The sequence below is a fragment of the Clytia hemisphaerica genome, unplaced genomic scaffold, assembly GCF_902728285.1.
Source record: "Clytia hemisphaerica strain Z4C2 unplaced genomic scaffold, Clytia hemisphaerica genome assembly, whole genome shotgun sequence".
Classification (NCBI taxonomy): Eukaryota; Metazoa; Cnidaria; class Hydrozoa; order Leptothecata; family Clytiidae; genus Clytia; species Clytia hemisphaerica.
Window position 1 is genome coordinate 151,757 of NW_027104179.1, and position 25,013 is coordinate 176,769.

General features: G+C 36.4%; 2 protein-coding genes across 3 annotated transcripts in view; both read right to left on the reverse strand.

The window, feature by feature from the left end:
• The window catches only part of LOC136814695 (cilia- and flagella-associated protein 54-like), a 101,182-nt gene that overhangs the window by 60,764 nt on the left and 15,405 nt on the right, over nucleotides 1–25,013 (reverse strand). The gene's annotated exons all lie outside the window — the stretch shown is intronic.
• Nucleotides 1,249–13,226, reverse strand: LOC136814696 (uncharacterized). The gene is made up of 8 exons (XM_067071111.1): nucleotides 13,066–13,226; nucleotides 12,253–12,404; nucleotides 9,856–11,771; nucleotides 8,129–8,281; nucleotides 6,841–7,146; nucleotides 5,712–6,168; nucleotides 1,756–5,521; nucleotides 1,249–1,335 (listed from the first exon to the last, which is right to left on the reverse strand). The coding sequence occupies exons 2-7, from the start codon at nucleotides 12,399–12,401 to the stop codon at nucleotides 1,759–1,761; spliced, it is 6,744 nt and encodes a 2,247-aa protein (XP_066927212.1). The 5' UTR covers nucleotides 12,402–12,404; nucleotides 13,066–13,226; the 3' UTR covers nucleotides 1,249–1,335; nucleotides 1,756–1,758.

Sequence of the window (25,013 nt, forward strand, 5' to 3'; positions counted from 1 at the left end):
CTGATCATGAAATTTAGTAGGTTCAGATGGAGGGCTCGAAAATCTCAAGTTTCTAGCTTTGATATTTGCTTTACTGTCTGAACAACCCTCTATCACAGCCCCGGTGAAACCATCTCTTACACTGGGGATAAAATTTCTATTGAAATCCCAACGGGTATATAAATTCTATTTGAAAAATCTTGAAAAATCCAGTGGGGATGGTTTTGGAGTGCAATTCTTAAACATTCCATTTGAAATGGGGGGTACTAGGGTTGCGAGCTGACAGCGGGGGTGCCACCCGAATTTTGACCTTTGGACCCTTACCGGGACTAAAAAGGAGAAAACAAAGGAAAATTTGGGAATTTTACGATCCTTTGCGGGACAAATTTGACCCCTTTTGACAAAATTTTCATCTTTCCGTGGGTAAAAAGTTGAAAATTTCCTATTTCTCCAACCCTTAGTGGGACTGAAATTTGATTTTCTGATTTTTCCGACCCTTAGCGGAACTTTGTAAATCCAAAAATGTGAAAAATTTGAGAAAAAATTCTACCGTGGTATAATAGCCATGGTATACGAGGGGAAGAAAAGTCCTATTCCGAAGAGTATACAATTTCCCCCAGAAAGCCGCTTCTACACTTTACAGATCATCTAAATAATGACGCAATGTTTCGAGTTCCAACCCTGACCCTAACTGATAAGATCGAAATAATCAAAAATCGAAAATATCGAAAAGGTCAAAAAGGAAGAATGACTGAACCACCCCTACAGATTCATTCCTAATTGCTTATCACGGGAATTAACTACATGTGGTCTAAAGAACGACAAATTACGCATGCGTGTTAATGCAGAAGTCTGATTTTTTAACTCTTCGGAATGGGACCTTTCTCTGACTAATATCAGGAATTATTCAATGGCTGTTTTTGCCTACAGGTATATAATAATTATACTGAAGACTGAAGACTACTACTACTACTAGATTGAATGAATTAAAATTGAATATCGGTTTTTAGAGAGAGATTGAAACAAAAAATTTGATTCGTTAGAGTTTCTGGCGTTGTGTACTATTTTTAGATATTCTCAGCAAAATAAAGATTACAATCAAATTGCAGTGTCAATATTTCAATTTATTCTGGGAAATGGGAACAGATTTATTTTTTATTTTACGGGTGCACTCAAAATTTATGAAATATTAATAAACTGTGGGTATATATTTAATTTTAAAATTATCACGGTGAGAAAAAAATATTCATTCGATTGACATCCAAGGTTAGTCACACAAATGGATACAAACTCCATCATTGACAATAGCGATCCTTTCTGCTGTTATTATATCCTTCACGTGGGGAAAATGAATTTCTATAAAAAAGAACAGAATTGAGAGTACGTAGTCGGCGCAATAGCCGAAACGCAGTGTAAATATTATATACCTTCTTGGTAGAGAAAAAACGTCGGTAAAAACATTTATCGGTCAATAATTTCGTCACTTTTCACCGACGAATAAGTTTTGCCAACAAGTTTTTTACGAGAGTAAAGTTGGCTTTTAGAGGAAACAAGGATAGAAAACACCAAAAAATGCGCAATTATTGCAATTTCTTTAGATTCTGTGGCAATCGAACACAAGAACACAAAATTTAGGACGGAAGTCTTAATTTTAAACAAAAAATTGTTCGAAGTAACCAAAAATCATTTGGTAAAGAATTCATCGACTAGAATTAATTGTCCGTCAAAAATAATTGTCGGCAAAATACTTCGTATAGGCAAAGTGAAGATTCTTACCACTTATTTAAAGGATATAACATAACTTGGTAAAATTTGATTGGTATCGAAAATTACAACTTCGTTGAAAGTGCCGTCATTCTGTTTAAAGCCACTATGTGAATCATAGCCTGCTGTACATCCAGATCTTGTCATCATCCCGTTAAACTGACATTCAAACGTTTTCCCTGGAAGAATTCTCGCCATGATTAAGTGTTGTTCTCCACCATAACCAAAAGTGTACGATGGTTGCTCTGAAAAGTAAACTCCAGCACCAAATTTTCCACTAGCACTCGGTTTAAAGTTGCTGTTCATGATATTATCTACAATGGGGTCAGTTTTAGTGCCATGGAAACCGTAGATAGGCAATGATTCTGGTCGACCAGGATACTTTCGTTGAAACTCGGCTTCTTTTCGTTTGAAATTCCTCTCCAGAGTTGGGTTATTATAGAATTCGATCTTCGTGATTTCAAAATTTCTTTGTTGCTGTTGTTGTTTACTCAACATTCGAAGGAATCTAGATTCGACCATCGAAAAGTGACTTTCCAAAGGATCCCCGATATTAACTTGTCGTCTTGGTAACATAGTTTTCTTTCCAGTTTGAAAATTTTGTCCAAAATTCACACCAAGTGGAATTTTACTCGGTTGGAAATTGTTTTTCAAGGAGTAGCTAATTATATACCTTGGGAACACTTGATTTGGATCAAATACAACGAACTCATCAAAAAGAACACCACCTGTTCCTTTAGTTTCTCGTGGAGCGAACAAGGAATCACATCTCGAATCTTTAAGCTTCTTTGCGTCCGTAAATGGGGCAGCCTTGTCAACGGTTTTTGTTTTTCCAAGATACACCTCACAATACAAAATCTTGTTAGATCCCTTTGTATATATCATTTGAGCACTTTTAGAAGAATCTGTTGCTAGGTAGATCCCGGCACCATACATACCCGGTTTTGTCGGTAGCCGGAAACCAGTCTCGGTAATTCCTTTCACGCCACCATCGTCAGTTCCATGAAATTTTAATTGAACTATTGGCTCTGGATCAAATAAATCCATCGACTTCTTCAAAAATTTGACTTTAAGTGTTGGATTTTTGACTTCTTCAATCTTAGTGACTGTAGGATACCAATTATGACCTGGTTGAATGAACTTTGTCACCGCGTCTTCCACATCTAGGTATTTGGAGAGTGTTTCGCCTTCTTTCTTTAACTCTTTGTATGAGACACCATTGTACAGACGAGCTTCTTGTTGAACTTTCTTGATCTCCTCTTCCACCTTCATTTTATTTTGTTTTCGTTGTTTTTCTTCAGCTTCTAACTGCTTCTTCTTTTTCTCCTTCTCTATTCGTTCACAATCAGGACACGTTAGCTTGATAGCGTGTTGAAAACACTTGTGGTTGTGGCATCGATGACCGCACGCTCTGACTTGCGCACACGGTTCCTCACACTTGACACCATCTGCATTCTCGTGACATTTTTTATTTCCTGTATGACCACACTTCAATCTAGCAGCAACAATAAAATGACATTTGATGGTTTTGAAATCTTCAAAACACTTCTTTTGTCCAGCATGACCACACGTGGGAAAATGAAAGTTAACATTCAATTGGCATCTCTTTTGACCAGCATCTTCTTCACATCTCTTGGTATCAAGATGTCCACAAACCATATGTTGGAATTGGACTTTTTCTGGACACGGTTGGTGGGAATGTGGAGGTTGACAGACTTTTCTACACATATGTTTCCCACAACTCATCTTGTTCATGCATGGTTGTTTGCAGAAATTCCCCAATGCCAAAGCATCTGCATTCTTAACAGGGAAAGGTGTCTTTGGGTGGTGTTCGCATACAATATTCAACGCGTCACCCACACATCCTCTCTCGATCAACTTTTGTATCATTGGACGCCATGTTGGATTGGGGAAGAACATATCAGAGTTGCCGATGAAATAAACACCACATCTTGCACGAGATTGTGCCACGCATCTTCTATTCCTTTCACCTAAGAAGCCGATCTTTCCAGCAGCATTGGAGCGTACAAGGGAAACGATAACGAAATCGTTTTCATCACCTTGATACATATCTACGGTGTGGATTTTGACAGATTCCTTGGTCGTTGTTTCTTTGCCGTTTTTGTTGGCGGCTGCTTTGTCAAATTTGGTGATCTCTGGAATATCATCTTTCGTTGTGATGAGGTGTTGGAACTTCTTTTCATATTCGCGCATCGTTCTTCTGATGAGGGCTGTTTGTCCACGGTATGTGGCAAGAATGGTCACTTTGTCTGGAGAATAACCTTGCTGGATGAGAAACAAAGCTAATTTAACTGCACGTGTTGCTTCTTCTTTGTTCGTCACGCTTCGATCTTTTGTCTCGACTTCCGTATGATGCCAAAAGAAAACTGATTTTTCCAGACATTTAGCAGGATGGTTGTCCTTTACTCTCTCATAATTGGTTCGCAAATCACCATAGATATCCAATAGGAGGTCGGCGAATTCAGGACGTTGTCGATTCTGCAATTTGAGAGTGCTGTATGGAAGATTGTTGTTGATGAGGCGTTCCATCATGGAGATATCGAAGTTGTAATCTTTCCGAAGATGATAAGTATCGACAGGTGGACGTAGTTGTTGGTGATCACCGATCATCAACATGTATTTTGTCCACGTGCCAATGGAAGCGAGAAGCTGTGGCTCCAAAACTTCTGCTGCTTCTTCTACCAACACGATGTCAGGTTGAATCTCTTTCAACAAAGATTGGTTGATCGAAGCACCGGTGATTGTAACACCTACAATCTGTTTCCCGCCTAAAATCTCAGCTGTGTGTTGGTTTTCCAATTCAGTCTTTTGTTTGCATAGGTCCTCGTACATCCGTAAGTTTGTCTGAAAGTTGGCGCGCACTTCACATGTCTGCTTGGCAATAATCTTCTGGACAAACTGCACTCGATCCTGTGACTCGATCTCCCAAAGATTTTCATGAAGAATTATTATGCTAGACATAGTTTCCTCAATCTTATCAAGGGCAGCAGACGAAAAAGCTTTGATTGTGAGATCTGCGTCGGTTGTTTCTTTGGTGTAATCAACCATGATAAGTGATTTATTGATGTCACTTTTGACGTTGAAATCAGGTTTAGAAAGTGCGGCCATTCGTTCATTTTGTTCATCCTCAATCTCCTTTTCGTCTTGAACATCATAGGATCCATGGTCATCCTCACCAGCAGCCTCTTTCTTCTTTTTCTTCTCTTGTTTCCCCTTGTTGTTCACATTTAGCTTGACGTGCATTCTTTTACCAATCAGTGCGTTTTCATATTCTTCGAATACGATTTTGGACGGCAGCCATGCTTTCAAAGCTTCGTATTTCAACCTTTGGAAGCTCTCCTGGTAAGCATCAAAAACACCACTTTTTAAAATCTGAACAACTTTGGCTTTCGTTATCTTCGTTTTTCTTCCTTTTTTCTTTTGTTTCTGGAAGCCTGTGTCGTCGACTTCATCCCCAAAATTGAGTTGAATTTGCATGCTATCCCAATCACATCCCATGAGCAATGACGTCATCTGCTCATTTGAAAGCTCGTCTAATATGTTATTAAAACGAAAATTCCTCAGTTTTTCCAATGCACGGAATTCAATATCAATATTCTTCTTAGCTTCATCAATTTCACCATAAAGAGCTTGTATTTGATTCCATATCGCTGGTGATCGCTTGCACTTCTTGCGGATGGTTTGCAATGAAATGGCGTCAAGTTCTTCGTCACGTGATCGACCGCCCAAACGAACCACCTTCTCCGCCTCAACATGTCTAGAAATATATAAATCGGGGGAATTATTAATTATCAAAAACTGTTTTATTAGTTGTGACTATCTACTTCCAAGTCATCAGACATTGTTAGTGAATCACCCAGCATATAGCATCGTTTTCGACAGACACTTTGCTGAGGCTCATGGGATAGTGTTTCCAAATGAAAATTTGAAAAAATCTTTGTACAAACCTCATAATTCCTTTAAGGAATTCATCTAAAGCATGGTTTTTGTATGTCAACACCAAAATCTTCGGATCATGGAGCGAAGAGAGCGATAATAAAAGCCGTATCATCTGTATCCCGATAAAGGTTTTCCCGCAACCCGGTGGCCCTTGTATTATCCCGATTCGGTTTTGTAAACAGGTCTTCACCGCGTGCTCTTGATATGGGTCGAAAATACTGTTGTCACTGTGTGGTGTTCGAAAAAATTCGCTTAACGTCATTCGGTGTCTAGATGGCTTTTTGTAAGCTATATATGCATCAAAATCACAGCTCTCCGCGTGAAGAAAAGGAGTAAGTGGTCCTGGCTTCAGGTCAATGAGTTCATCATGGAAGCAGATATTTTCGACGTCCAAGCATTGGAGCGTTTTGAGGACTGGTTGGAATGCGCGATAATACGTTGGTGATTCTACCATGTACACATCACCTACAAAAATCCAAGAATGAAAAAAAAGTAAACACATTGTAATGAGGTTTAGGTAAGAGTTCCTGAATTAGACGGCGTATCATCATGCTCATGTATAAGTATATTTAAAGTCGCTTTAAGTGTGCACTAACGGTATGTGATGTGTGAAGATTCAAGCTTTCGTTTGATAATGGTAAGCAAAACGAAAATAAGTGAACACTTGAATCGAATAGGCTTAAAGAGGAATCATTTGTGTTACGCACTAATTTGTGTAGCGCTGAAAGCATGCTTTTACTCCCAAAAGTAGAGAGCGACCGTAGTGCAGTGGTAGAGCATCCGGCTACGGTTTGCAAAGTTGTGGGCTCAACCCCCAGCCGGGTCATAGCAAAGATTCCCAAAATGGTACTTGATGCCTCTCTACTTGATGCTCAGCAATTAAGAGAAGGATCAAGGGTAAGTGGAGCAATCCAGGGAGAAAGAGTTGCACCGTCCCCTATCCTCGGGTAGATAGCTATCGGAAGAGGAGCCTTCGGGTCGCCTCCGACTGCGGTAGCAGGCTTACTTACTAGAGAGTTTTGTAACTTTTATCTTTGTATATTATCAGACAATAATCTATCCGGTGTCGTCTATCTACTTTGACAACCATGAACTTCGACAGTACTTACAAGCCGAAGACAAATTATTTGAAGTTACCTTTAGCAGTGATGAGGTTGAGTAATATTTCAGCATCGTTCGAATCATTCCATTCCCAACACGATTGAACGATCACCACACCATCCTTTTTCAACATATCACGACTCGAAACTGTAACCCAGATCGGCTGTTGGAAATTCCCTGAGATGGAGATACATAATAGATTGCCAAACATTAAGTTAGGGCAAGTTTCCCAGTCTTTAATCTCCTTGACAGAGCTGATTTTCAACGCCATGTATAATGCACTTTCTTTCAACGCAATTCCAACGAGGGCGATGTTATGGTACACATTCATATCACGGAGATCTAAACACAAAGAAGAACATTTTACTCAAACCACTTAAACTTGATAGCAATTTGTTCGTAGGGTCAATCAAACGAACAACTCTCAGATCAGTACAAAAGGTAAAACTGGGATTGGAAATTGTAAGGGGATCAAACAATACACCTATCAACCCTTAACGCTTTTGAGGGGACTGGTAACGAAAATACAAGGAAAATTCTTCTAGACGACGGCATTGAAAACACAATTGTAGGAGTCTCTTGTGAAAAATTTAAGCGACCTTGCATTGAAGTGACCTTGCGTTATAAAGTTCGGGAAGAGCGCAAAAGAAATATTGATGATAATGAAAAGCTTTCTTTGAATGATGATGAAGAATGCATAAATGATAGCGAGAAACCTTTAAAGCAGCCACGAACGAATAAAAAGGATTAGTGTTAAAGTGAATTTAGATGGTAACAATATCGAAGTCAAGATGGAACAAACTGATAATTGATGCTCTTTTAATACACCTATCAACCCTTAGCGCTTTTGAGAAGACTGGTAACGAAAATACAAGGAAAATTCTTCTAGACGACGGTATCGAAAACACAAGTGTAGGAGTGCTCTTGTGAAAAATGTAAGATACCATTGCAGTGAAGCGAGTGCTCTTGTGCTCTTGTGAAAAATGTAAGATACCATTGCAGTGAAGCGAGTGCTCTTGTGCTCTTGTGAAAAATGTAAGATACCATTGCAGTGAAGCGAGTGCTCTTGTGCTCTTGTGAAAAATGTAAGATACCCTTCGAATGCTAAAAATAGTTTGCATTCTGCTGCAGAGGCTCGATAAAATGCCTCTAGAGCTTTGGTGGTCATTTGCTTGGTGTGATTTAGTTGTAACCTAAAAATGCCGTGCGCCGAGAACAAATGTTCCTTGTAAATTCATTACCAGTCCCCTAAAAAACCAACCGCGCAGCTAAGTGTTGATAGGTGTATTCCATAAGTAAAATCCGTAAAAAAAAACCAGGTTACCTAGAGTACCACCGACAAGTTCTTGAATAGATTTCTTCAGTTTATGAAAACAATCTTCACGCAAAAGTCGAAAATAAACATCAATATAGTCGTCAACTGAATTATAAGCTCCTTGGACAACCACTGGCTTCAAGTTGGCTGCATTCGTCAAATCTGTCAAAAAAACAGCAGAAACAAGCTATATGCTGAATGGACCTACCTGATGATGAAAGTTAGATAGCAATGCGAAAAGAAAAATGAAAAAAATCATTCAGAAAATATAGCGCTTAGCGAAAATACACAACACAATAAATTCATCATTGATTGTTGATGGGGGGAGAGGGAAGGGTTGTAGGGAAAAAATAAATAGGAAGTTCTGGTCGCAAAATTCAGTTTTATTGACAATTGAATCATGCTTGATGGTGAGCATTGTTATCAATAATGTTTTTGTGTGAAAATACTATAGAAATATAAGGAAAAAATCCAATGAAAATCTGCAAAAATAAAGAAATTCAAGAAATACTGTCTTTCCGGCGAAAAAAGGTTGTTCCGGCGACTTTTAAAATAGTTCCGGCTTCAAAAATCAATTTTATTGAAAATTGAAACATGCTTGATGGTGGGCATTGCTATTAATAATGTTTTTGAATGAAAAAACAACCAATTATAAGGAAAAAGTCCAATGAAGATCTAGAAAAACGGCGATTTCCGGCATATTTCAGGCATTTTCCACCGGAAAAATTTTTTTCTCAAAAATCGGACTCGGCCATGTTTAGGGCATTGTTAATACACATCTTTGAGCAAAAAATCAGAAAAAACTAATAATAAAATCTCGAGAAAATGCCAAAAAACAGTTTTTCCGGCATATTTCCGGCATTTTCGGCCGGAAAAAGATGTTTTTCGAAAATCGGGCTCCGTCACATTTTAGGTATTGTCATTTTGCATCAGTGTGCAAAATTTCACGAAAAAATATAAAGTACAGCTCAAGAAATCCAAGAAATACCGTTTTTCCGGCGAAAATCGGCTGTTCCGGCGATTTTTAGAAAGTTCCGGCTTCAAAAATCTATTCTATTGAAAAATGAAACATGCTTGATGGTGGGCATTTCTATTAATAATGTTTTTGAATGAAAAAAACAACCAATTATATGGAAAAAGTCCAATGAAAATCCAGAAAAACGGCGATTTCCGGCATATTTCCGGCATTTCCGGCCGGAAAAATTTTTTCTCAAAAATCGGACTCGGCCAAGTTTTGGGCATTGCTAATACGCATCTTTGTGCAAAAAATCAGAAAAAACTAATGATGAAATCTTGAGAAAATGCCAAAAAACCGGTTTTTCCGGCATATTTCCGGCATTTTCGGCCGGAAATGATTTTTTTTCGAAAATCGGGCTCCGTCACATTTTGGCCATTGCCATTTTGCATCTTTGTGCAAAAAATCAGAAAAAACTAATGAGCCAATCTCGAGAAAAGCTGGTAACAGACGAACGAACGAACGAACGAACGAACGAACAGACAGAGGTTAATTCATAGGACCTCCACCGGGGCACCCGGAGGTAGGTCCAAAAAGTTTAAAGCAGGCTACTAAACCAAATATGTAACTGATCCTGAATGCTGGACCAGAAAATACTAAATTAAATAAGAAATGTTTATTAAATCTTGATAATGGATAAAAACCCTTTTTCTGGGGTAAGTTTATATAAGAGAGTAAAGAAAATAAAACTACTGTTTGTCTTCACAATAAAAATACATACCTGCATTGAATATTTCTTCTTTCTTCAAAATCAAGGGCAAGTCTTTCCAATCCATATCATCTATACTGCTATCGGATACTGACGTCAGCGATTTCAAAATCTGATAGAGAAATTTAGCTGTGTCGCCATCTGGATGATCCATTAACGGTTTTATGAAAGCTAAGATGGCAGACTGCTTCTGTGGTACCAGCTTAGCAGCTAGTAAGAGAAACTTTTGAATAGATTCTCTTTTTCCTTGAAACCGATTTGACATTCCATTCATGTAAGATCGGAAACGTCCGCGAACTGGGTTGAAAAATTTTGCTTCCCCAGTCACATGTATCAAAACCTGTCGAAATCTTTCCTCGGAAGTGCGAATTTTTTCATGTAGCAATGTGAGAGCTTCGATGAATGTTTCCAGCAAAGTGTCACTGTTTGAGAAATAAGCCACTTGTTTGGCGACACATTGCCAAACTACAGGTGAAGTAAGAAGCTTCATGATATCTTTTGGATTATACGTCTTTTCCTTGTTCTCTTCTTGATCCTCGTAATCCAATCTTGAATCCGGAAAATCAAAATAATCCCGATGTTCAACCAATTTGATTTCTTCATCTGGTGAAAGCGTGGCTTTGATTTGATTGACATAATCCAAAAGCTCTTGCAATGTTCTATTGGCGAGTTGTAAGACCATCACATTAGCAGCTTTTGGTTTTTGGCCGGCTTTTTTAGAAACAAAAATGCGAAACTCAACATCATCTCCTTTCTTTAAATCCAACTGATTACTTTGTACAGTATCGAAAGAAAAGAAAATATTATTTTGTTTTTCATTTTCTGATTTTTCTATAACACCCGAATCCAAGAGTTCTTCACATCGGATAAACCCGAACGGAGTTTTCCCGTCATTTTTCCGAATCATGTTAACTACTTGTCCTTGATACTGCATTTTCTGTTTTTTCTCTACAGGCTCCTTCTTTTCCACTGCTGTCGTTTGCTTTTTTTTCGGTTCAAATTTCTCTTTTTGCACGAGTTTCACAGATTTCTCAATGACGTTAGCGGTTGGAAGATTCTCTTTTAATGGGTGTTCGTCTTCTTCTATTTTTGATGTTGTAGCTAATGAAAGACTGGGTACTGTATCTCTTTGATCACCACGGTCGATTTCGTTATGCGAAGTTTTCCGCGGTGTTATTTTTGGTTTTGGTGATATTGGAAATGACTCAACCGATCTCCAGTTTTCCCTATCTGGTCCCTTTTCCGGTTGGTTTGTATTTTGTTGGAAGAGACTTATCTGATCGAACAGGGTACTATCAAGCTTTGAAGTTGCCGGTTTTCTGTCCGCACCCGGATATATCGATTGTTGCTCATGTTGTTTATAGACTTTCGGTGACTCAACCGATCTCCAGTTTTCCCTATCTGATCCCTTTTCCGGTTGGTTTGTATTTGGTTGGAAGGGACTTGTCGATTGTTGCTCGTGTTGTTTATAGATTTCCGGAATTCTTTGCTTGTTCGGAGGATCCTGTTGACCATGGGCACCAATTCCATTTCCATTTGTTTCGTTTATCACACCTATCACACCTTGACTTTGTTTATTGAGAGGCTTGATCATTTCAAAACTTAGAGAGCTTTTAGGTGATACATTTTGACTGGCCCCTCCATCCTGAGCACGGTTTGTGAAAGAAGCTGGTATTTGAGGTCTTGGTTTTGCAATCGGTCTTTCTGGATTATTTTGAGTCAACAACTCAAAGGTATTTGGTGGTCGGGTTGTGTACGCTGATCTCACTGTTGGTGCAGGTTTGTTAATATTGCTGTGGGTTGTCAAATTGACTTGATGACTTGACAGGACTAGTTGAGAGTTTGTTTGGGGCTGTGTGGTGGAGATGGTTTGTCCATTACTACTAGAGTCATCAAGACATTTCATTAACCAGATCTTTGTCACTTTCCTGAAGTAAAGAAAGAAGGAAATAAAGTATTAAGCATTACACTCTTACAATGGGCCTTTCCACTTTATATCCATACAGGGGGTGGACGAACATTCCCAAAAATTTCCAGGGGTGTTTCTTCATTTTTCCAATTTGGTAAAAAATTATTCTAAAATTTCTAGGGGGTAAAAAACTGATTTTACTTCGTCCACCCTCACTTTAAGGTACGAAAAGAATTTTTCCAAGGGTATTTTTGCAAATTTTGCCATTTTCCAGGGGGTATCGAAACATTTTCAATAATTTTCTTTTACTTGGAAAGGTTCGTCCACCCCCCTGTATGATTTTTTAATAGAACATCCCAATATGTGAATCGTTCACCTTCATGATTGGGTTACTCTCTGAAGGTAGCAAGTAAATTATTAAAATTGAATGTCTTTTCTACGTCTACTCCTAGATTATTATCAATGTCTAGTCTGAGAAGTAAAAAAGAAGGCTGTCTTACCCTCTTGATGTGACATCGTAAATGATGGCATCTCCAGGTAATGGTTCCCCTTTCCTGATCAAGTTTGGGTCGTATTCTTGAACTTTTCCAAGCTCATTCTGAAAGAAAGGACCTTCCAAAAGTGTACCGAAGCGCTGATACATCGGCATCTCCTAGAGGGAAAAAGTAAGGTGGCTTTTAACTGAAAGAAATATTTGATAGACATTTTAGATTAAGGGACTTCAAAACAGATACTAGATAAACACTTTTAATTATAAAATGAACGAGAGAAAATAACATCAAGTTTTGTAAATTTACTAGCTGATAGAAAATACCAAGCATAACCAAACGCAACATGTGACTTTCAAAAAAAGTAAAGTATAACACATAAAAGTTATGACATACTACGAAGTATAACACATAAAAGTTATGACATACTACGAAGTATAACACATAAAAGTTATGACATACTACGAAGTATAACACATAAAAGTTATGACATACTACGAAGTATAACACATAAAAGTTATGACATACTACGAAGTATAACACATAAAAGTTATGACATACTACGAAGTATAACACATAAAAGTTATGACATACTACGAAGTATAACACATAAAAGTTATGACATACTACGAAGTATAACACATAAAAGTTATGACATACTACGAAGTATAACACATAAAAGTTATGACATATTACGAAGTATAACACATAAAAGTTATGACATACTACGAAGTATAACACATAAAAGTTATGACATACTACTAAGTATAACACATAAAAGTTATGACATATTACGAAGTATAACACATAAAAGTTATGACATACTACGAGTTTCTTCTCAATGTAGCATCTTCTAAAAGCTGTCCATGTTCGTCTACGGTACTATATTGAAGGCTGATACAAGTTTTAAATGATGATGATGAACAAAAAATCTATCCAACACAACACTTTCTCTCACAAACCGTGTTCATAAACAGTCCATTTCTGATAAACTTTTTCTAGTTTTTTTAGCCTTGTAATTGATGAATGATTTTCCAAGAATTTGATATTAAAATGATAATAATAATATAGTATAACACATAAAAGTTATGACATACTACGAAGTATAACACATAAAAGTTATGACATACTACGAAGTATAACACATAAAAGTTATGACATACTACGAAGTATAACACATAAAAGTTATGACATATTACGAAGTATAACACATAAAAGTTATGACATACTACGAAGTATAACACATAAAAGTTATGACATATTACGAAGTATAACACATAAAAGTTATGACATACTACTAAGTATAACACATAAAAGTTATGACATATTACGAAGTATAACACATAAAAGTTATGACATACTACGTATTGTATTGCTCCTTTACGTAGAGCACTGTCTTTGGTGAAACAAACCCACCTTTATTGCTACTATTAAAATGATAAACATATTAGTTTTAAACTACAAACATATGAAGAGCTACATTGAATATATCGCTCTCCTTCGCAGCGCTTTCATAGTATGTAATAAGAGAAATGTTATTCTTACGTAATATCAGAAAAGAGGGATAAACTACCTGTACTGTAAGACAAAACATTTTTTACAATAAGTTAATTTGAAATTGACAACGTGTATCAAGATTCCGTAACTTTTCATTAAAATTTCGAGATCAAAAACTGGTTTACACCATATAAAAACAACCATGTGTTTTAGCTCGTAGTTCATCTGGATCTAACATTTCGTATCTTTTGAGATTAGGGCACTTGAAGCCTAATTTTCTTATAGAAAAATGCTTTTTGCAGTTAATGCATTATTTATGACATTTGTTCCATGATAAACGATTCTTTTCTTTGCAATAGCTTAGTAACCAAGCAACTAAAAAATCTCTTATTGATCTCATTTAAATGCAATAGCTTAATCGCTATGATCAGAGATTTGGGAAAAGAGGATAAGAATCGCCGCTGCCGCTCGCTGTTTTCTCATTGTTGACCATTGAATTCGGCGTCGTCTGATGTCGCTAGGCTAGGGAACAACTTGGCCAAGAAGGTACTGCGAAAAAAAATGGCGTTATGTGCAGTATTATAACAGTTCAAGAAAAACTGTCTGAATTTACTCCTTTGGAGGGGTTTCCTACTGATATAAACAACTGAAAAGCTAATAACGATCTTTTGGGGTTTCCACTGACAAAAAAATCTGCTGTTGCATGCTTTATTTTTTGAGAAAAAGATGGCGGAAGCAGGCATGCTAAAATTGGATGTGAAATGGGACCTTTTTATTTTTAGCTAGTTTGCCTTACTGGAAAGTCTTTCAGAGTCAAAATAAAGTGGTTTGGGTTGGAAAAAGGTTGTAGGTGACTAGCCTAGCTTTGGTTTTTATTGGCACCTTCTAGATCTTTTTGGCACATCCTTCAAAGATAGCTGAAAAATTATATTAAAAAGTGTATTTTTTGTTTGTTAAGTTGAATAAAATTAATTTTTTTTGTGTTGCAAACATAATTTTTATGGGTAGCAGTAAGGTTGATTAAATGACAACCTATAGCTTAGTTTTACATGGCAAATCTTCAAACTTTCTTAGCATTTTGATTGAAGATGGGCAGATGGGCAAAATCGACTAAAAATGTTGTTTTTTTTTCCTACAGTTTAGATGAAAAAATAATGTTATCCTAGCAAAACTTGCTTGATGGCAATGGACAATGGATTTTAGATTTGGTAAGTACGCTAAATTATCCTTGATCACTTTTTAGCTCCTACTGAGGAAAAACATTTTTTTGGGGTTGAAATTTCAAGTTTTTGTATGTAACAGAAAATTGCAACCAAAGTTCTAATATTAATACTTATGTAATCTTATGAAACTATGACTCTGACCGGTTTGGCTCTGATCGGTTAGTAGATTTGCTCTGACCGGTTAGTAGATTGGCTCTGACCGGTTAGTAGATTGGCTCTGACCGGTTTAGATTGGCTCTGACCGGTTAATAGATTAGCTCTGACCGGTTAATAGATTGGCTTTGACCGGTTAGTAGATTGGCTCTGACCGGTTTAGATTGGCTCTGACCGGTTAATACATTGGCTCTGACAGGTTAATAGATTGGCTCTGACCGGTTAATAGATTGGCTCTGACCGGTTAATAGATTTTCCAGTTATATAAGATTTATTTCACCGGTTTTTGTCTGTGGTCGGTGGAATTAAGATTTGTTGTTTGTGTTCTGTATTTGTTCATGAGAGCTTGCTGCAAAAATCCTAATTCCCATTTTCATTATTATATACTTTCAGGTTAGTTACCATCATACTGCCCCAGTAACCTAGATCCATGAATTATTTTGTACCTTCACGTGGTTGGTATACAATGAGAATTGGCTTAAAATTTGTCTGAATTTCTCACGTACAAGGTTCAATATCTTTGCAAACACCAACAAATTCTGCTAATAAGATGGACAGGTGAAAAGCATGTTTAAACTCAAAGGAAACAACAATGGAATCTGATGTCATGGTTTGTTTGCAGTTGGATTAAGGTCTTTTTATCCCGGTTTCACCAGGATTTCCTGCTTGATTACGCAAATAGTCCAAAACAAGACACCAGAATGGGGCTAGACTACAATTACAAGATAATTGATATGAACCAACCATATAGATATAAAAAATGCTTTAAATAGAAATTCCAGTTTGGAATTGGAAGTGGACACTGGACTATTTTCATACATCACATTATATAATTATTCATCTTATGAAATACTCTTTTCTTGAGCATTGATGAACAGTCTGGTTATATTCATACTTTTTTTCTCTAAAATTTTATTGGAAAGGGTAAATTGCTTTTTATCTTAGAATCACACCTCTATTTGAATTAGTGAGCCCCCCCCTAAATCCAAGAGTGACCGATTTTTCATATACTGTTTCACAATATATGTTTATTTTCCAAGGTGCTTTTAGTGAGGAAGGATCAAGTCAAAGTTTTTTTATTGTAATTAATTTTCTTGCAATTATTTAAGTAACTTTTTGGAAGCAATAAGACAAATAAAATTGACATAACAAGAATCAAAAAATTAATCCAGAAATTTAACCAGTTTATTATTATTTTTTGTTATTACAACAAACGCGACCAAATAAAGATTTTTATATAATTTTTGTTTTTAATGTATGCTACTGTTTTGTATTATATTGCTATTATTTTTCGCTTTGTTGTGTAAACTTCAAAAAGTTCTTACAAAAAAATTCATGATATTTTTGATTTCTTGTCATTGATATCATGAATTGCTATTGTTTTAGTCCTGTTTTTTTCTTTCCCTTCTCCTTCATTGTTTTAATATTCAACCTAGCTAGCTCTTTTTATATGATTGTCAAAACACTTTAGCCCGAGAAGTAATGAAAAACTATATTAGTTTTACCAGCTTCGTTTTGTGTTTGAATGCAATGAATTTTAAATTCTTTTTCACTAGTAATTATTTCTATTTCTACAATATAATCTGTGACATTGGTTCGAGCATTCCTTGAGGAAAGTATTTTGGCTAAAACTGAAAGTTTTTGGCTCGACTAACACTGTATCCGCCCTGTCCAAAATGAAAAATGCTTATAAAAAAATACCAAAATACCCGATATTAAAAATATTTTTATTTCACTTTCGATATCAACCACGGCTGCCATTTTTTGTTTGTACTTCTAGTCTTGTGCGCATAGTATAATCAAGCGCTCCGATTGGTTCAGAACTAAAACAATCGATCGGGCGCAGATATTTCAATAGAACAAAAGGTTCCCTAGCCTATATTTCTATAGCTGAATAGCGCAATTCTTATCCTCTTTTCCCAAATCTCTGCTATGATTTTTCCTCTTTGCATGAATGAGGCCACCCAGCGGTTGGCGTGGTGGCGTGATGAATGGTTTTTCGTGGCGTGATGGCGTGAAATTTTGAAAAAAAACGCCGTGATACCGTGAAAATGAAGTGCCGGCGTGATCGTTTTTTTAGGCGTGATGACGTAAAATTGTGAATGTTGTCGAGAAATAAAGCTAATAAAGATTGCTATTATAACATTGACTAAAGCTAATAAAGATTGCTATTATAACATTGACTCAATGAATTTAAAACACCGAAGCCGCTAGAATGGAAATTTTGAATAGGAAATAAGCCATTAAACTTTTCACACGAATGTTTGAAGCACCGCATCAAATCCCAGTCGGGTTAAATTGCCCTTGTGCGTAAGCCTGAAAATATTTCGGTTAGACGATAATACCCGAAAACAACGACTAGGGTTCTCTCTGGTGAAATTCTACAATTCAAACCTTCCAATTGATAATTCTCCTGTCTCTTAGCGCTTTAGTGTGCCAGAAGAAAATTCTACATCGCGTGTAAGATAACACGAACATCGGATTGAAAGTGCTGGTTGACTCCCGGTTCTTCGAAGTTGCAAGAAGTATGACTGTACATATTCGAATAATAACCCTTCCATGATTTTTTTCCCGGTGGTGATGGTGGTGGTCGTTGAGACTTTTCATTTTAAATCCGATTCTAATACGCTTTCGGAAAAAATATCCCGAACGGGTTTCTAGAACCGAGCATCGCTGATGGCTGGCCCTAAGCAATATTAGTTATTATTCCGATCGGAATACACGTGTGCTTTTCTATTCTGTTTTTATTTCCGCTTCATAAACGAGGCAGAAGAACGAAAGTAAAAAGTTTTGAAGCTCTCGGCTTCCAACATTCTGTTAATTGATCCTTTTCTGTTTATTTTCACTCACATCTTTAGCTCTAATTAATCATTTGATCAATTTTAAAACTTATTTTAGCGCGAAGACACAGTAGCACCAGGGTGCAGCCGTTTTGTGTTGAATTAACGCTACACAGAACTTCCAAGCTTAAATTAAAAAGTTAAAAACTATAACTTCTTCCGTCTTGATCTCACCAGCGAAAATGGTAAATGTTCAGCAAAATTCAGGCCTACTTTTCGCAGTTTCAATGGCTTTCAGGGAGTTAAAGATTATTTTAGAGCAAAAAAAATCACGCCATTTCTCTATCGAAACTCCTCATCTTGAGAAATCACTCCATCTAGCGAATTTAATATATTCTAATCTTTCTTAGCATTTCGGTTTTAGGGCTGACCTTCCAGTACAGCTGGTTTATTTCTCTATATTTGTGCGTCTTTTCTGAATAGACGATATCTGCTTTCCGAATTCTCCCCGAATGATTACCCATGATGCATTGCGCAAAAAAATTCACGGACAATATTGACTCACTGAATTTTTTTGCGCAATGCATTATGGGTAATCATTCGGGGAGAATTTCGTTAAGCCGATATCGTCTATTGACATTCTCAATTCAATTGTTTATTACCGTTTGCAATGAATTAAAACTTAGTAAAACGTATTTCCTTTCTACAGATAATTTTATTACTTAATGAACAAATGAAACTTCAACGATTTTAGTGATTTAATTAATGTTCGATGCAATATCTTATTCCAATTCGATGAGAAATCGCAGCCTTTTTGGATCATTTTGAGACTGATATTTGCTATCAAAGAAAATCACCATAGTCTTGTTAGATATCTTATTTTCCCTATAAAATAACAGGGCGGGGAATCGATCGAAAACAAAAAACGTTAATTAAAACAACCATATCTTTAATATATTATATAATGAGGGGACGGCAGGGAAACCTCTTCCAAAAGAATTGTATTGGTTTTCAAAATTTTCGAAAGTAGATTTTAATTAAATTTTCCTTTTAAAAACTGAAAGTATTGTTTAGTGTTCAAACATCAGTCGAAAGGAATAAAAATTGTAATTTTAGAAAACATAATCAAAGGATCGTAACTGCGGCACAATGAAATTTATAAGGTCGATCACTTTGTTATTATGTATCCTTCAATCGAAAACAATGAAATCTCCAATAGGTGAACCATATCATGCCGTAGGTATTGGATCATCATGTTACGAAAAATCAGTAAACCAGACATCAGAATTTAATCTGAAATCAAGATACAATGATCAAACATTTCAAATATTCAGGAAAAAGATGGCCGGATTTTTGAGTGGTGTATTTCGGTATCAATATTTTGACGTTTGTTATGATACGAATAAATTGCTGTATCTATTAACGGATGTGTTGTTAAATGAAAGATACGTTGTCACCGAAGACCCTTCCATCAAAACTGGACAATACATCAAAGATTGGAAATCCAAGTCAAAAATCATGTTAGTATTAGTACATTTAAAGGCACCCATGTTTAAACTACTGGTACAATGGCTATCACAAACTAACATTTTAGTTATGGAATTCGGCCAACATTTCGATTTCCATTTAAACCCTTTTATCATGAAACATATTACGGTAACCCCTGAGGAAGATTTTCATTTATACTTTGAAGCTTTGGTAAAGAAAATGGGATGGGCATACATTACAATGATCATGTTGAAATACAGAAAATCACGTGAAATCAGAGCACATGAACATTATGTTCGACTTTACCAAATAGTGCTCAAGAAAAACAAGATTTGCTATAACTTCGACATTATTGAAAATGATAAAGATAAGAACAATGTTATCCAGCGCCTTCAGAAAGATCCTTACAGCTCCCAAGGGAAAGTTATCGTATTATTTGGCAACGAATGGGGCAAAGAGGAGTTCTTAGAAACATACGGACCTTCGAAGAACATTTACATAATCAACGAAGACTACAAACTTCGGTATGAAGCTAACCACGGTCATGTCATCTCTTACCGTGACAGCTTTTTCCATCATAATCCCAAAAGTATTGAGATTATGAAACTGTCAACCAAGCTAACTGATACGTTTTTCTCTGATGCTCGGCTCCCTGTTCACTTACAAACAGTCTACCCTGATGAATATTTCATCAATTTATTAAATGATGGTATGTTCTTGTTTCTCCAATATCAGGACTGTCTTCAGCGATCAACAAACATTAGCCTAGATTCTTTGAGGGCGTGCATCCAAGGTGTTTTCAGCCGTTCCAAGTTTTTTATTAATGTGAAACAAGTCAACTCGAATACTTCGATCGATATGGAAATTATAGAATCTAATTCCGTTAATAGTGTTGAATCACAATATGCCATACCCAACATCCCTGCTTTTATGAATCAGTTTAAGGCCTTCCCCAAATGTCCTAAGGTTCACTGCTCAATCGGTAACGAAATTGTTTACATCAAGTTGTCCAGTAATACAACACAGTGGAATGAATCTTATAGATGGACGTGCCAACCGTGCAAAAAGAATTATTACAAAGCAGGAGCTGGCAACTTTACATGCATTCCGTGTCAAGAGTTTCACGTGTCAAATAATGAACAAAGTTTTTGTTATGACCCGTATACTGTGGAAACGATATCTTTATCCAAAGATTCTGTATTGATCGCTATATTTTCAACAGTGTTTGGAATTCTGTACTGTGTTTTGGTTTTGGTGACCTTTCTAAAATTTCGTAAGACCCCTGTCGTTAAAGCTGCTGACATCAGAATGACGATATTCCATCTAATAGCTACTGTTGTAAACTACACGTTATTGTTGGTAAGTTTTTACGGTGAGCCGACGATTTTGAAATGTTATTCACGTATGTTTGCATATACGTTATTTTACACAATTATCGTGACTGTGCCATTGATAAGAGCTCAGCAAGTGTTTAAAGCTTTTCAATCACAAGTCAAAATGACTAAAAGCGAAATACGGAAATCAAAAGCCGCTGATATCTTCTTGATGCTGGTTCTTGTGTTGGTCAATAATTTGATTCTGGTGGTCATGGTGTCATTGAAAGACGTCACCATTCAAACTGTAAACAATGACCAAAAATTGACGCGAATCTCACATTGTGATGTGAGTATGAACTTTAATATTTTTGTTGGTTTTGCAATTTGTCTGCATGTAGCATGTTTTGTTCAAGCTTTCCGAGGACGCCGGCTGCCCGGTGTTTTCAAGGAAACCATGTCAATCATCTATGGGAATTTCATTTGTATAGTGATCCTTTTTGTCTTGTACCCGATCGTACTTTTCCAAAAAGATCTCCTTCAACAAGATGTTATCTACTGGATCACTTTAACTCTTACTATGAATATTCTTACCTTATTCTGTTACACACGAAGATTGTTCATAGCCATCTTTCGCCCGGAAATAAATACGGCGGAATATTCTCGGGCGATCGTGATGCAAAAGATGAAGAAAAATGCACAGAAAAGAATTCAAACGACATAATCGAGCCAAACGTCATTTATGAGCGCTTAAAAGATTCTCTTTCTTGAAGCAGACGTTACTTAAATACATTTACAGTTTCATTACTTTTTCAGTATTATATTTAGTACCTAGTCTAATTTCTTAGTAAGTGCACCAAGTTAAAAATGCTTGACATTGATTATTATCTTTTGTTATTTATTTGTTTTTGGTGGTTGACTGGTTATATTTTCAAAGGCCAAATCAAAGAAAGCATATCAGGTATGTTTTATTTAGTTTTACCAATAATTTTTATGCTGAAATTTTAAACTGCTGCATTCCAATTTAGACCTTTAGTTAGAGCCTGTCGACCGCCCTCCATGCAGAGCAGCGAACCGCCCAACCCCAACCGACATCAACAAACTTGTTGATCATGACCTGTGTGTTGTTTATTTGGGAAAGCCAGAATCCTCCTTCATCAATAACAAAGTTGGAGGGAGGTTCCCATATATTGTATCAGTATCTTGGGGACAAAGCTTTTTTTTTTGGTAACACAACCATCTTTGCCTATTTCGCCAAACTCAATTTTTAGAGGCTGACATGCATATTTCAGGTAGTGAAAGATCTAGTACAGGTGCAATTTTCATTTGGTATATTGAGGCAAGCTTTAGTGACTCTGCAAATAGCAAAAAGTTCACATATTGCTGTATAAATTGGACTAGATTGAGGGAAATTTGGCTCATGGCCACTCTCTTTTAATTGTTTGGTTCGTGACATTGATTGTTTACTTTTTTAGGCAGTGAAAGATCTTGAATAGGTGAAATTGTCATTCGATGTGAGGAGACAAACTTATTTATTCTAGTAGCAGCAAAGAATTCGCATTTTATTGCTATAAATTGAACTGTAATTGGGTTTGGGTTTAGAGCCACTCTCATTAAATTTTTAGTTCGCGTCCTGCTTTGTTTACATTTTTCAGTTCGGAGCACTATTCAGAAATCGCACGGGAAATTTTTTTTTGCATGTGTACTCTTAGTTCGGGGCACTAGTAACTTTTTACAGTCCCCAGACTCTTTCTAAATTTTACGAACGCGGTCAGGAGAAATTCCGTAATCCAAAGGTTCCAGATGTTAAAATTTTCCCGATCTTCAGAGCTTTAGCGTGTCGGAAGAAAATTTCTACATCGAGTACCAGATTACCTCTTTGCATGAATTAGGCCGCCCAGCGGTTGGCGTCGTGGCGTGATGAATGGTTTTTCGTGGCGTGATGGCGTGAAATTTTGAAAAAAACGGCGTGATGCCGTGAAAATGAAGTGCCGGCGTGATCGTTTTTTTAGGCGTGATGACGTGAAATTGTGAATGTTGTCGAGAAATAAAGCTAATAAAGATTGCTATTATAACATTGACTCAATGAATTTAAAACACCGAAGCGGCTAGAATGGATATTTTGAATGGGAAATAAAGCCATTAAACTTTTCACACGAATGTTTGAAGCACCGCATCAAATCCCAGTCGGGTTAAATTGCCCTTGTGCGTAAGCCTGAAAACATTTCAGTTAGACGATAATCCCCGAAAACAACGACTGGGGTTCTCTCTGGTGAAATTCTGCAATTCAAACCTTCCAGTTGTTGATAATTCTCCTGTCTCTTAGAGCTTTAGTGTGCCAGAAGAAAATTCTACATCGTGTGTAAGATATCACGAACATCGGATTGAAAGTGCTGGTTTGGCTTCGAAGTTGCAAGAAGTATGATTGTACATATTCGAATAATAACCCTTCCATGATTTTTTCCCCGGTGGTGATGGTGGTGGTCGTTGTGACTTTTCATTTTAAATCCGATTCTACTACGCTTTCGGTAAAATATCCCGAACGGGTTTCTAGAACCGAGCATCGCTGATGGCTGGCCCTAAGCAATATTAGTTATTATTCCGATCGGAATACACGTGTGCTTTTCTATTCTGTTTTTATTTCCGCTTCATAAACGAGGCAGAAGAACGAAAGTAAAAAGTTTTGAAGCTCTCAGATTCCAACGTTCTGTTAAGCGATCCTTTTCTGTTTATTTTCACTCACATCTTGCCTCTAATTACTCATTTGATCAATTTTAAAACTTATTTTAGCGAGAAGACACAGTAGCACCAGGGTGCAGCCGTTTTGTGTTGAATTAACGTTACACAGAACTTCCAAGCTTAAATTAAAAAGTTAAAAACTATAACTTCTTCCGTCTTGATCACACCAGCGAAAATGGTAAATGTTCAGCAAAATTTAGGCCTATTTTTTCGCAGTTTCAATGGCTTTCAGGGAGTTAAAGATTATTTTAGGGCAAAACAAATCACGCCATTTCTCTATCGAAACTCCTCATCTTGAGAAATCACTCCATCTAGCCAATTTAATATATTCTAATTTTTCTTAGCATTTCGGTTTTAGGGCTGACCTTCCAGTACAGCTGGTTTATTTCTCTATATTTGTGCGTCTTTTCTGAATTGACATTCTCAATTCGATTGTTTATTACCGTTTGCAATGAATTTTTAAAACTTAGTGAAACGTATTTCCTTTCTACATATGATTTTATTACTTAATGAACAAATGAAACTTCAACGATTTTAGTGATTTAATTAATGTTCGATGCAATATCTTATTCCAATTCGATGAGAAATCGCAGCCTTTTTGGATCATTTTGAGACTGATATTTGCTATCAAAGAAAATCACCATAGTCTTGTTACATATCTTATTTTCCCTATAAAATAACAGGGCGGGGGATCGATCGAAAACAAAGAAAACAAAAAACGTTAATTAAAACAATCATATCTTTAATATATTATATAAAGTGGAGACGGCAGGAAAACCTCTTCCAATAGACGATATCGGATTAACGTGAAAACTCAGATTTGATCCCCGAAATGAAATCCCTGAAATTTTTTCCGCACAAAGCATTGTGGGCAATATTCGGGGATCAAATCTGAGTTTTCACGTTAAGCCGATATCGTCTATAGAATTGTATTGGTTTTTCGAAAGTAGATTTTTTATTAAATTTTCCTTTTAAAAACTGAAAGTATTAGTTTTCAAACACCAGTCGAAAGAAATAAAAATTGTAATTTTAGAAAACATAATCAAAAAAGGATCGTAACTGCGGCACAATGAAATTTATAAGGTCGATCACTTTGTTATTATGTATCCTTCAAGCAAAAGCAATGAAATCTCCAATAGGTGAACCATATCATGCCGTAGGTATTGGATCATCATGTTACGAGAAACCAGTAAACCAGACATCGGAATTTAGCCTCAAATCAAGGTACAATGATCAAACATTTCAAATATTCAGCAAAAAGATGGCCGGATTTTTGAGTGGTGTATTTCAGTATCAATATTTTGACGTTTGTTATGATACGAATAAATTGCTGTATCTATTAACGGATGTGTTGTTAAATGAAAGATACGTTGTCACCGAAGACCCTTCTATCAAAACTGGACAATACATCAAAGATTTTAAATCCAGGTCAAAAATCATGCTCGTATTAGTACATTTAAAAGTACCCATGTTTAAACTACTGGTACAATGGCTATCACAAACTAACATTTTAGTTATGGAATTCGGCCAACATTTCGATTTCCATTTAAACCCTTTTATCATGAAACATATTACGGTAA